Here is a 13,541-nt window from a genome sequence, read left to right on the forward strand (position 1 = left end):
GAGTAGGGCATGGTTATCATCTTTCAAATGTGTAGGGATGCACTCTCAAAACCCTTAAAATCTGCTCTGTATATATAGGATTGGCTACATAATTTGTGGAGTCAGTGCAGAATGAAAATGCAGGGCCTCCTTTTTTTTTTTTTTTGCGGGGCCTCCTTTTTTAAAAAGTATGAAAAAAAAAAATACCCTTCAAGGCATAAAAATACAAAAGCTTTTTCTTTTCTTCCATAGGTTCTTTTTCTTGACTTGTCAAGGTCAAGGTATTTTGGTATTTGCTGTTCAATGTCTTGCTCCCTCAGGCATGGGGATACTTAGGAAAAGCAAGTACAGAACCTCACGGGTACCTGGGACCCAGTCCTCTGACTTTGTGTACACAGAGCCCACCACCTGCTGAGTACTGTCTCTTGCCAGTCATTAGGCTGACATGCCTGCCCTTCTCTGGCCAGAGGTGGAGAAATTAAGACAGGTTTCTTCCCTTTCCATGAGCCTATTGCCCTAACCCACAGTGGACAATTAACTCCCAAGGGTATTGCAATCTCTACATCAGGACATACTTGGTACCTGGATTGGTGTGAGCAAGAGGCTCCTCCCCATTGATTCACCCATCAAATACAATACCCAACCTAGGGTGCAGGTGGCTGCCTCCATGTCCCACACTGAGACACTGTGGGGTACGCGCACCTGACTCTAGTGTTTTCCATGCTTGCACCTGAGGCAGCAGTAGTCACTAGGCAGAGTGGGAAGGGGGAGGAGGCTTCAGGAGCTCGGGGAGTCAGGACAGAGAACTAAGTTCCCCAGAACTTGTCTAGGGGGAGTGGTAGGACTGACTGTGTGTGAGCCAAGACTGAGCCCCTGACACATGTTCTTCTGTCTCATTGGACTTAATATACAAAATACCAATTCCATGACAAAATTATTAAGAATTTGGATAGCAGCCATAGAGCTTGAAACCCCAAAGCATGGACCTTTCTGAATGTGGATCTCTTTATCTTTAGCCCTGACTGTGTAGTTTTCATCTATGTAATTATCTGATGAATTTGCACCCCTTTGTGTTAACAGTCTTTCTTTTTGAGGTAATGTCTGTCTATTTTTCTGTATACTTGGTATAAATAAATTAGAGTGTGTGTAGAGTTGTTTACTTATGTATGTTTATTTACATTTTGGGAATTGTCCTGCCATATTATTGGCACATATGTATAATCCCCACAGCTTCACTTTTCTAATCAAATCAATTCTTGAGCCACTGAGGGAAAAATATATATGTCAGCTGTAAGACCAGATTTTATGATCCAGAGAAATCATATCATCATCCACTTTTGGTATGTTACTCTGTATTTTTAAAATTATAGGCAAATTTCCTGTAATTTCTCTCTTACTATCCTCCTATGCCCATCTCTTTCTTTCCTTTTTACTTTCCTTTTCCCTTCCAGTATTTGTTATGAATATTAAAATCAACCTAGGTATTTCTGGAATAAAAATGTCTATATAGCATTGTTCATTTCTTCCCTTGGAAATCTTTTTTTTTTTTTTTTTTAAGATTTATTTATTTTAGAGAGAGAGCAGCAGCAGGGAGAGAGAGAAAAAAAACACAAGTGGAGGAAGTGGCAAGGGACCGTCCCAACAGGGGGGCTCAATCCCAGGACCCTGAGATCATGACCCTAGCTGAAATCAAGAGTCTGGTCCTTAACTGACCCAGTCACCTTGGAAATCTTAAAAAAGAAAATAAACTAAGGAAAACAATTAAAAAATGCAAAACAGTTAAAAAACACACAAAGAAGAAAGAAAATCACCCAAATTTTATTTTTGGTAAACTAGTAGATACATACCTCTAAATTTCAAAATGTATATAAAGGCTAACAAAGAATAGTTGAGGGTTGGGCAGAAGCCAAGTAGGAGGAAGTAAAGAACAAGAAGTGTGAATGGAGGGCCCAGTGGGGGTAGCTGTCAGTAAAGCCAGCAAAAACACAACTCTTGAATGAGAGGGAGACAAAAGCCCTAATCACTGTTTGTAACACTAGGTATAGGAGCAAGGCCAGCAAATGTCCTCCTGGACTCAGTTTAATTCAGATAACTGGAATAAGTACACAGAAAACTATATGGATGGCACGTTTTCAGGAGACAGTCTATCTCTGTGGCAGCTGAACTGCAAGAGCACTCACCCTGCTCCACATACTACCAGGAGGAGCTGGTCAAAGAAATCCAGTTCACTCAATGATGAATAATAAGGAACACATAGCATCAAAGACAAAAAAAGAATGTAAAGCAATGTTTATTAACAAAAATTGTCACTAGAAAAATGAGGCCACAGGGCAAATGAAAATTGTGATTAAATATTTTACTATAGGGGCACCTGGGTGGCTCAATAGTTTAGCATCTGCCTGTGGCTCAGGTCGTGATCCCAGAGTCCTAGGACAGAGTCCCACATCAGGCTCTCCATGGGGAGCCTTTTTCTCCCTCTGCCTATGTCTCTGCCTCTTTCTGTGTCTCTCATGAATAAATAAATACAATCTTTAAAAATAAATAAATAAAAAAATATTTTTACTATAAACTTAAAAAAAAATAGAAGTGCCTAACTGGCTCACTCAGTTGGGTGTCTGACTCAATTTTGGCTCACATCATGATCTCAGTGTCATGGGATCAAACCCTGAGTAGGCTCTGTACTCAGCGAGGAGTCTGATTGAGATTGATTCTCTCTCCCCATCTCCCTCTGTCCCTCCCCCCACTCATACACTCTCTCAAATAAATAGATAAATCTTAAAAAAAAAAAAAAAAAACACAAACCACTAAAAAAGCAATAACTCTGTGAAGGAAGACTGCAAAAAGGAAATGTAAGACCTAAGAAAAAAATAGTTGGTCAACAGAGAAAGATGCAGTGTGAGCTGGAGGGTCAGGAAAATGTACCAACACTAGCACAGAAATGAAGACAAAATCGGAAAGAACACAGGAAACACTAGACATTGCCGAAGATTCAGCAAGGAGTGTGGGAGATGGAAATAATAAAACTGAATTAAATGAAACAAAAAAGAGCTAAAAATAGATATATAGCTCAAGATATATATATGTAGATATATATATCAAGTAAAATTAGATATCCAACATCTGCATTATTAGAATCCCTCAAGGAAAAGTAAAGTAGAATATTGAAAGATATGATTCAAGAAAATTTTTCTAAAATAAATGGGAGATTTATTTATTTATTTATTTATTTATTTATTATTTTTATTATTTATTTATTTATTTATTTATTTATTTATTTATTATTTTTAAAGTAAATTTTATTTATTTATTCATGAGAGACACACAGAGAGAGGCAGAGACAGAGGCAGAGGGAGAAGCAGGCTCCATGCAGGGAACCCGATGTGGGACTTGATCCCAGAACTCCTGGGATCACACCCTGTGCCAAAGGCAGATGCTCAACTGCTGAGCCACCCAGGCATACCAAGAGATTTATTTTAATATGTTAATGAAAATATAGTAAAAATTGACCCAAGAAGCTTTCATTACTGGACTTGAAAATTAAAAGAATTCTTTGAGCAGACAACCAAAAATATCTAATCATTTCTTTAGGAAAAAATATCGGCATGACTTTAGCCTTCTTTATAGAAACATTTCCAACATTTTTTAAAAAGATCTTATTTATTTATTCATGAGAGAGAGAGAGAGAGAGGCAGAGACACAGGCAGAAGGAGAAACAGGCTCCTTGCAAGAAGCTCATGTGGGACTCAATCCTGGATCCCGGGTTCACGCCCTGAGCCTAAGGCAGATGTTCAACTGCTGAGCTACCCAGGCGTCACTATTTCCAACATTTTTAAGGAAAATGTGAACTAAGAATTTTATATTTAGGCAAATTGTTTTTGTTCTGTAACAGTTAAAGACAAACAGATTTGAACATGCAAAAATGGGGGAATTGTTCTCCTGAGTCCTTTTTGAAAAACTATTATAATCATTGATTTCAGCCAATAAAGATGTTGCTGGAGTGTCGTTAAGGTTTGAATACATTTAAACCGTTAAATGTGAGGATTAGGATGACAGAACAGAATGTAAATATTCTATGTTCTCACATTGTAGAAGTGATACAACTGACAGTATTTGAGATGGGGAGGGGAAGGAAGGCAGGAGGTAGAATAAATTCACTGATTGCATAATCTCTAGAAGGTGGGAGTCAAAGCCAATCAGTTTAAGCAGCCAAATTGGGTAATAAAAGTACAAGCATATTAAACGATAAAAGAGTAAACTGTAAAAGAGATAAAATTATCGTCTAGTATTAAGTGGGAGGAAGAGGAAATATACTAATTTTGAATATTGCTCATATGGAATTATTGATTGGAAACAAACATAATTACAGTTATGGAAAACCACTAGAACAAAAATTACCCACAAAAAGGAAGGAAAATAAGCCATATTTGCTTGCCAAGATTAAATTTTTTTTAAATTAAAACAGCATAACAGTTCATGTGACAGAACTGTAAGCAAACTTATCAGTTATATCAATATACGTAAATGGGTTTGACTCATCTAATAAAAACTAATACAGATTTAGGTCACATAGCTGATAGAGACACCTTCAGATAAAGTAATTACAAATATTGAAAATAAAAGTATGAGTAAAAGTATATAGACAAATACAAATAATAAAGTAGGATTTTTATTTTTACATAAAAGTGGAAGCCAGGCCAAAAAGGATTAAGTGAAATGAAAAATTGGCTTTTTCTTGCCAAAGGATACAATTCATAAAAAAGATAAAGTGGTTATGACTAATATGCATTGAATGTCAGTATATCCATATACTCATAAAAAAGAATGAAAGAAGAAATAACTTAATAGCGGGAGATTTTAATTTACCTCTCAGTCATGACAGATTAAGTGAACAAAATGTAAAACAGAAGATAGAAATTCTAAGAGGTATAATTAATGAGGGAGATCTAAGTGGTACATTTAGAACCTTATATTCTGAATGTAGAGACCATACTTTCTTTAGAAGTACCTGTTAAATATTTACAAAAATTGACCTTTATTATAAATACAACACTAATTTTAAAAATAGGTGCAACTTAATAATACTAGAAATCAGAAAACAGAAAATCTCTTGCTTTCCTAATATTAATCCATTCTTGGATAAAAAATAGAATTTCAGAATATTTGGTAACAGAGATGATGAAAGCCTCACTCATTTGTACTGCCAAAGCAGTGCTCAGATGAATAGAGTTTGCTATTCTAACTCTAAACTCTAAACTTTAGAAAAAGAACAACAAAACAAAATGAAGGCAAGCAGAAGGCAAAAGTTAACAATAAATGCAGAAATTGTGTTTAAACTATAAAATTGAAGATCAATTAAAAAATATCTGTTTGTTTTTATAGAAAGTCAGCTAATCCAATAAAAAAGCATAAATTTACAACATAATAATTAGCAGCATTATAACATCACAGAAATGGAGGAAAATAAAAAGGATATATTTCTATTAATGTGGCAAATAAAATGTAAGATAAATAAATATAAAAACTTGGGTAAAATGCAAATTATTCTAGGAAAATAAAATTTACCATCTCTCTCTCCCTCCGCGCCCCCCATATATATATGTTTGTGTGCATATATATATAAAGATCAAAATCAAAGAGCTAAACCGCAAAAAGGTAGCAGGCTCAGATGTTCTCAAAAGAAAAATTCTAACACACTCTTAAAGAGCAGATAATCCCAATGCTATTTTAAACTAGATTAAAGCATAGATAATTAAGAAAGTCATTAAAATTCTCTTTTTATGTAGCAATAAAACATTAATTAACAATAAAGTCTGACAAAGATTAAATCAAAAAAATAAGACTAGAAACCGAACTTACTAATATCAATGAAAAAAATCCCAAATAAAAATTAGTAAACAGAACTTAGCAGCACAGTAAAGAATTATTTATCATCACCAGAGAGGATTTATTCTAGGAATGCAAGGCCTTCCCTATATTCAGTATTACAAAAATCTATATGATACATCGTCATAATTGATCAAAAGAGAAAAAGTATGTAATCATCTGCATGGATGCTGAAATCTACCATGATTGTGATTAAAACCAAGTTACCTTTTTCTTAACATGATAAACACATTTGTGTGTCAGCTCCAAATCTGGCCTGTTGCTTAATGAGAAACAGTGGTATTCTCACTCAAGTCTGGAACAAATGGAGATGCTTATAATCACTGCTCTGCATTGTGCTCAGTTTTACACAGAAGTAGTGAATAGATAAGAGAAAGAAAATAAAGGCATAAAAATTAGAAATGAGGAGGTGAAGCTATTGCTGTTTGAATTCACTGAGTCCTTACTATATTTTAGGTGAAAAAAGATACTAAAAATCTCCTTTGTTTGTAGAGCTTACATTCTCATTACATGTTATAGTATGACCGCATACTTGGAAAAGTAAAAGAATCAAGTGAAAAGTTACCACGAACAAAACCAGAAAAGATAATATTCCTAGGGATAAATGTAACAAGGATGTACAAGATAAGTAGGTAATTTTGAAGAATACAAAAGACAAATTGGGTAAACATGGTAGTTCACCCTACATTAATTTCTCAAACATTTGGAGTAGGGAAAATTTTTCTTATGACCCCAAATTCAGAAGTTATAACAGAAAAAACTGATAAGTTCATATATGCTTTTTAAAAACTTCAAGAAAAAACAAGCAGAAAACCCATGGCGAATTCTAAAACACAAAGACATTGGTACAAATTATGCAACCTATGGTACAAAGGTTTAATCACCCTAATTAATAAATGAAAAAAACTCTACAATCCATAAAATACCTTCAAATCGGGAAAAAATGTGCAATCAATATGAAAAGATTGTTCATTAAAAGGAAGTAGAAAATGGTTTTTCCTCTTTCAAAAAAAGGAATCAAGTTAAAAATATACTGAGACACTATTCTCAGACACTATTATACTGAGACACTATTATCAGACTGGGAGAAAGTTGAGAAATCTGATCCTGGTGAGGCACTGGGAAATGCACACTCTTGTTTGTGTAAGTATAAATTGGTAAAATCATTAGTGAAGATAATTTTTCAATATCTAAGGTTGCGAATGCATAGGCCTTTGATCTACATTTGCTTCCAGGAATTTATCTCTATGTCTGCCTGTATAAAATGCTCTATGACAAGATGATTTATTACAGCATTGTTTATAGTAGTGGAAGTCTAGAAGGTACTTAAATGCCCATTAATAGGAGAGTAGATAAGTAAATTATAGTATATCCTGACAATTCTACAAAAGAAGGAGGGCATTCTTTATATTTTAATATGGAAGTATTCCAAAATACATAGTAAAGTAAAAAGCCCAAAGTTCAGAGTAATACATGTAGTATGCCACCATTTGTTTGGCAAAGTGATATAAGAATACATGTTCAAATTTACTTATATTTGCATAAAATAACTGGAAAATAAACTGATTTAATAACTGATTAGCTGGTAGGAAGAGGGAGCATAGTAGGAATAAAATGGGAAGGTAAAACTTTTTTTGTTTTAATTTGTGAACCATGTGAATGCTTTACCTATTCGATAAGCTGAGAAAACAAATTGAATTTAATGATTAATTCCTCTAGGAAAATGGTATAGCCAAGGTGTATAGTAGGATGTGAATTTTTTTCTTCCCTATTTTTTAATTAAGATAGACACAAAAGGAGAGTGTAGATGGTAGATGGTGTCATGACTACTGAAAACAAAAACACGTTACAGTACACATCTCACTGAAAGTGGGCAAAGGACTTTTACAGACACAAGTTTAGCATGTTTTATGACCTCAGTCACAACACTGAGGCCACTTGCTGCATCCCCTGTGTATCTGACATCTTCAATTACTTGAGATTCTTTGAAAACGTGTCATATGTACATCCCACCTTCGTAACTTGAAGCTGGTCAGCCTGCCTTCCCTTACCCCATTTTTGGTTATTTCCTCTGATCACTAACATCTCGTTAACAGTAAAGGAAAGATGAATAAATAAAGGAATAGAACTAACTCAGCTTAGTTTTGTTGTGTGATGGGACATGCTCACATAATTGTGGGCAGGATGGTCCCTAAGATATCAGAGAGTAGAGATAAAAAAAGGGAGAAATGAACACTTACTAAGTCTTAGACCAATTTTTTACATTTGGTCTTCACCACAGTCCTCTTTAGGTGGATAAATAACCCTAACAGATGAGAGAACCAAGGCTCAGAGGTCATTAGAGCGAGGAATTGAACCTGGCTGGCACTTCATAGTGTTATAGAAATGAGTGAGAGAATAGTATCATCCATCCTATGGCGAGACATAGGTAGGTTCTCTTCCCTGTTCACCACGTTTGTGTCTTAAAGTCATGCATAGTTGTTGGAAAGATTTGATGGGGATCTAGTCAAAAGGAATAGCCAAGAAGGGGGATAGAAGAGGAATGTGTGAACAGCAGAGCAGAGAGAGAAGAGGAAGGAAGAGAACACATGCTTGTTTGTTTTTTGAGAACACATGTTTTATAATAGAATTGGTGCCGTAGGCTAAAGTGAGGTCTCTTGAGATTATTCCATGCTTTTGTCTCTCCTAACTTATCCTGAGATAATTGGGTATAGCATTTTTTTTCCTGAGAAAGTAAAAACTTTGAAAGATGCCTCTTCACAAATTGACCTTAACCTAACTCCTTCCTTAAAGGCTAATGGAGCTGACCCAGCCAGTTGGCTGTTTCATTGCATCTCTGTTGCTGATAGGAAGTGCAAGCATCAGAACAAGATTCGTATTTTTCAGTGTTGTTTCCTAATGAGTGATTTTTTCTGTCCTAAGTGGTTATTTATGTTCATGCTACTAGTGGAAGGACTAGGTGCTCAGTAGTAGCAAGTAGTCAATATAGGGGGAAGAAAATCTCAATTTAGACAAAGGCAGGTGTGTTTATAGTGAAGATGAAAATGATTTTGCTGGTACCTTGTTTCATAGCATCCTGATGAAAAGAGACTGGAAGGCCTCTCCAAGCAGCTGGACTGGGACGTTCGCAGCATTCAACGCTGGTTTCGACAAAGATGCAACCAGGAGAAGCCAAGCACACTGAGGAAGTTCTGCGAGAGCATGTAAGTTGCTATTTTTCTTTCTGAAAGAAAAAAACTGCTTAAGTACTCATCCTGTCCCCGAGGTTAAAAATAAAAGTTTCTTGCAGGCTCCAGCAGCCCCTAAATTAAAAAAGCATGCCACCCGGTAGAAAAACAGTCCACAAAAAATTGGGGGAATAGTAGTTTGTAAGGATTTGTGATTTCCACTTTGGATTCAGTAAGTGAAGTTCACGTTCTCGTGGAGTTCCTACAAAGTAGGCAGATTACAGGGGCCTGCAGTGATGCCAGCCAGCCACCTCTGAAATATGGCACTAAAAGTCATGATTTAATGGTTTGAATTTTAATAGAGGGGACTTTGTCAAGATGTTCTTTCCACTGGTAAAAGCTGAGACGTTAGATGTAGTATCAGAGAGTCATGATGATGCCCCCATATTCCTGAAGATTGAAGAAATAACTATATTATATTCCATGGTTGAATTTAATGAAGCATTCCTTTAAGGTGGGGGATGGAATAAAGATCTCTTCCATTTCTGAAATGTGAACTTTATGGTGTGTAAATTATATATCAATAAAGCTGTTAAAACTAAAAGACTCACAGAGAACCAGCACAGTGCTATTTTGAAATAGTGACACTCAATACACTAACCTATAGGAAAGTTAGAAAAAGAAATGCTGAAGCATTGAGCACATTTTCAACAAAGAGAAGATGCTGTGCCTTGAGCTCATTGGTCCACTTGGTCTTCATCCTTTGGGATATGAGTGTGCCTTTGTCTAACAGCTCTGTCCTTCGGGAGCTTTTTCCTGACACCTGGTCATTTGAACAATAGGGCTGTCGATGTTGCTCCTTTTGTTGCTGGCTCTTTCTGTTTGGGGTTAAAGTTGCATTTTCAGGTTTAGCTTTCAATTATGCCAAAAAAGTATTTTAGCAGTTGCAGTCTAAACCTTAGAGGGAAACTGAATGTTCTGGGAGACATGAGTGAGAGGCAGAATAATATCATAAATTCGTAGGGCTGAATAAATATGGGGAGCACAACCAGGATCTTGAGGAGGTCAGAATATTTATAAAACCTGAAAAACAATGCAGTAGATATAATCTGCAAAGCCCTTCCTATAATTGAACTTGGTGGCAGTTTATGGAAGAAGGATTTATGCATCTGGGCTCCAGATCAAAAGGTGGAATTGCTTTCTGGCCTTGGCCCACTGTATATGCAAAGGACCTGGGCTCCTTCATTGGACTCCAGGTCTGAGCAGGGGTGAAGCTGGGTCTTGGCATAGGAACCACATGCTGAAACTCATGTGTGTCTTCCCCTCCTCCAACTAACAACTTTGGTAACTCAGTGCTAGCCCTTTCTATACTATACTGAGTCTATACCAGTTTACATACCAGTAGGTAGAGGAATTGGTCACTGGATCTTGTTAAAATGCAGATTGTCATTCAATCGGTATGAAATGGCAACTGAGGTGGCATTTTTAACAAGTTCTTAGGTGAAGCCACCAGTCCACAGACCACACTTGGAATAGCAAGGCTCAACACTATACCAGTATCTATGTCTTGTCCCTGAGTTCAGCTGGCCTTTATCTGCACACTTATAATCAGTTAAAAAAATTTTTTTTAAAGATTTTATTTATTTATTCATGAGAGAAACAGAGAGAGAGAGAGAGAGAGAGGCAGAGACACAGGCAGGGGGAGAAGCAGGCTCCATGCAGGAAGCCCGACACGGGACTCGATCCCAGGTCCAAGATCACGCCCTGGGCTGAAGGCAGCACTACACCAATGAACCACCTGGGCTGCCCTTAAAAATATTTCTGAATGGTTGCTAAAGGCATGGTAATGTGAAGGTACAACTGGGGCCAGGAGAGAGATGGTACCTGAAGTATCGATTATGATCTCTTTCCTTAAGAAGTTTATTATAATAGTTTCAAGGAGACATGAGAAATATCTGACTGTGTACCTCAGTGGTATCATACAACAGACAGGTGTGGGTGCTAAACAATTGGTATGGACAGTCAATAACTACAGATTAGAGGAGAAAGATCCACTGTGGGTAGATCTCTCTTATTCCTTAACCTCTGGATTGCCGCTAGATTCTCCTACCCTTCCAAGGGCTTCTGTTGTATTGGTTATTCTGTATTTTTACATTTTTTAGATTGGGCTTCTTCTCCAAATTCAGTCTTAGCCTCTTATTTCCCCCCACTTTACCTTCCATCCTCTTTGCAGAAGTTATTTCCTCTTGCCAAAGTCTTTTGAAGTCATTTGTCCCATGAAGAAGTTTCTTCTGAGGCATCGTTTTGCTCTCTCCCAACAGGCAACTCTGACTTGCTTCCCCTGCTGAATTCCCTTCTATTGTTGGCATGCCTCCATTCTGTTACAGACTAGCAGCTCAAACCAGTCATTTACCGAGTTCCATTAGTTCTTTGTAAAGCCACTGCTGTGGCACAGATCTTAATTGCTCTCATAGCTCTCATTATTTATCCCATTCATATATATTTTGCTACAAAAAACTTCCTAAAATGGTACGATCTTCATATTCTGCTCCTTGTAAACCTCGATGATTCTTCTGCAACTATAGGATAAATTATTAGTCCCCTTAGTCTGTTTGCTAGATTCTGGCCTTCATGCATTTGGTATCAATGACCTCTTCCTACCAGAAGGTTGTCTTTTCACTGTCCATACTTTCTTTGTTCATTCCTGCCTTGGTTTATGCTGTGTTCCTAACATGGACACCTCTACCCTCTGCCCTGCCCATCTCTCCACTACCTGGGTAATTCTTCAAACCCTAGGCCCTCTCAGAAACATGGCATGACTGTTGAATGTCTGGAATAAACACTAGTTTTTCAAATTTTTAGAGTCCTCATTGTAAGTACTAGTAATTTAATATGGAATCACATGCTTTCTTATGTGGTTATTTAACTTTTCTTAACTTGTCCGTATATTTTTACCCTAATTACAGAATACTTGCTCTGTGAGGGCGCAAGAACCACATTTTGTTTTTCTTGTGTTCTTAGCCTTTACCACCACATATATACTGCTGAATAAATATTGGTTAAATGACCGTAAGTTATAGTGGCATTGTTTTGGAAGGATTTGCTGATCTAAGTTGGCATTCTGCCTCTCCAAATGAAGAGTGCCTATTACACACTGACTTAGCCTAAATTTGTATAGGAAAATTATCAAACTATGGAAAGCTCCAGACTATGTCCAAAGAAAGAGATTCAGAGGAAGGAATAGGATGGCAAAAGGGAACATTTAGATAAAGCTATGAAGAATAAAGCAGAATTATATTGGTCATCATAGGCACATTTGTATGTCATAGTTATTTGCTCATCAGTATAAAAAATGATCTGGAGTAGTTGTTCTTAACCAGGGGTGCACTGCATAATCACCTGGTAAGCTTTTGAAAATATACATACCCAGGCTCCACCCTGGGATGGATGAATTAGTGTGGTGACTCAGGGAGGTCTGGACATGGATATCTTAAAAGAAATACCCGTAGTACTTAAAACACACACATTCATGGTTAAGAAGCATTAAATCTCTGAAAAGAGATGACTGCTGTTCAAAAATACTAAAAATCAAATTTGCAAGCAAGATAACACAGATTTGGGACTTGAAAGTCTAAGGCCCAAATGTACAGTTTCTGTAGGTTTTCTGTTCTATCTAAATCACAGTTTTAGGAAAGAGTCTCTTCAGGGGAATGAATGGTGTTTCATCTTTAAGCAGTGTGGAATGGCAGCAATATGCATGCCAAACAATGCTTGTAACCATCTGCTGGCATGTCCAACTTTTGGCGCACCCATTTAATGCAGATGAACTGAGTAGAAGTTGTTCAACAAGTAATATGTTGAAACATTGACATGCTTTTTTCCCCCCTTCGTGCTTGATGTCAGTCATTCACCGCTGTATTAGTTTTGATGAATAGTTCTTCCAAAATCATGTAAATCTTTACTGGCAACTGAAATAGAGATTTTCAAGAGGGAGTAAAGAATTTATAAAAACGAGATACCCTGTGATACATTTTCAGAGGAACAGTTTCTAAATGGGAGCCATTTAACTGGGGGAACATGCTTTGAAGCTGCTGAAGTTTTGCCTCTCCCCCTCCAACAGTTGCATCAGGATAATAGGAAAGTAAATAATATCTGCAATAAAAAAATATCCGCAGGATGAAACAGAAAGGGGCAGAGATAAGTTTTCAGAATGAATGGCTTCCCTCTACTTTGTGCCCGATGTGCATTCATCATTTTTAAATATTGTGCAGTGTGTTTAATAGCACCTGCCTGGGAGTAAATATTATATATGGCTTTCATTTAAGCAATCTCCACTTGACTGAACAGATAAATCTCCCATATCATAACCTGAAGATATAGGGCAAGGAATGTTACTCTTTATAGATTAGTACTAATTTACATGGATTGGCATTTACTCATATGGAACCTTGTAAAATGCTGACCCAAAATTGTCTTTTCTTTAGGAATTTCATTTTAGAGTTGAGGCTGATT

The 13,541-nt window shown here is 36.7% G+C and overlaps 1 protein-coding gene across 2 annotated transcripts in view; it reads left to right on the plus strand.

Annotated features, from left to right (window-relative positions):
* The window catches only part of CERS6 (ceramide synthase 6), a 300,799-nt gene that overhangs the window by 96,254 nt on the left and 191,004 nt on the right, over nt 1-13,541 (plus strand). For both annotated transcript variants that reach the window (XM_025994106.2, XM_025994107.2), the window contains exon 3: nt 8,935-9,065. In XM_025994106.2, the coding sequence (XP_025849891.1) occupies nt 8,935-9,065 (131 nt within the window). The remainder of the gene's footprint in view (nt 1-8,934; nt 9,066-13,541) is intronic.

This window comes from Vulpes vulpes, chromosome 3 (assembly GCF_048418805.1).
Source record: "Vulpes vulpes isolate BD-2025 chromosome 3, VulVul3, whole genome shotgun sequence".
In the NCBI taxonomy this organism is placed as follows: domain Eukaryota; kingdom Metazoa; phylum Chordata; class Mammalia; order Carnivora; family Canidae; genus Vulpes; species Vulpes vulpes.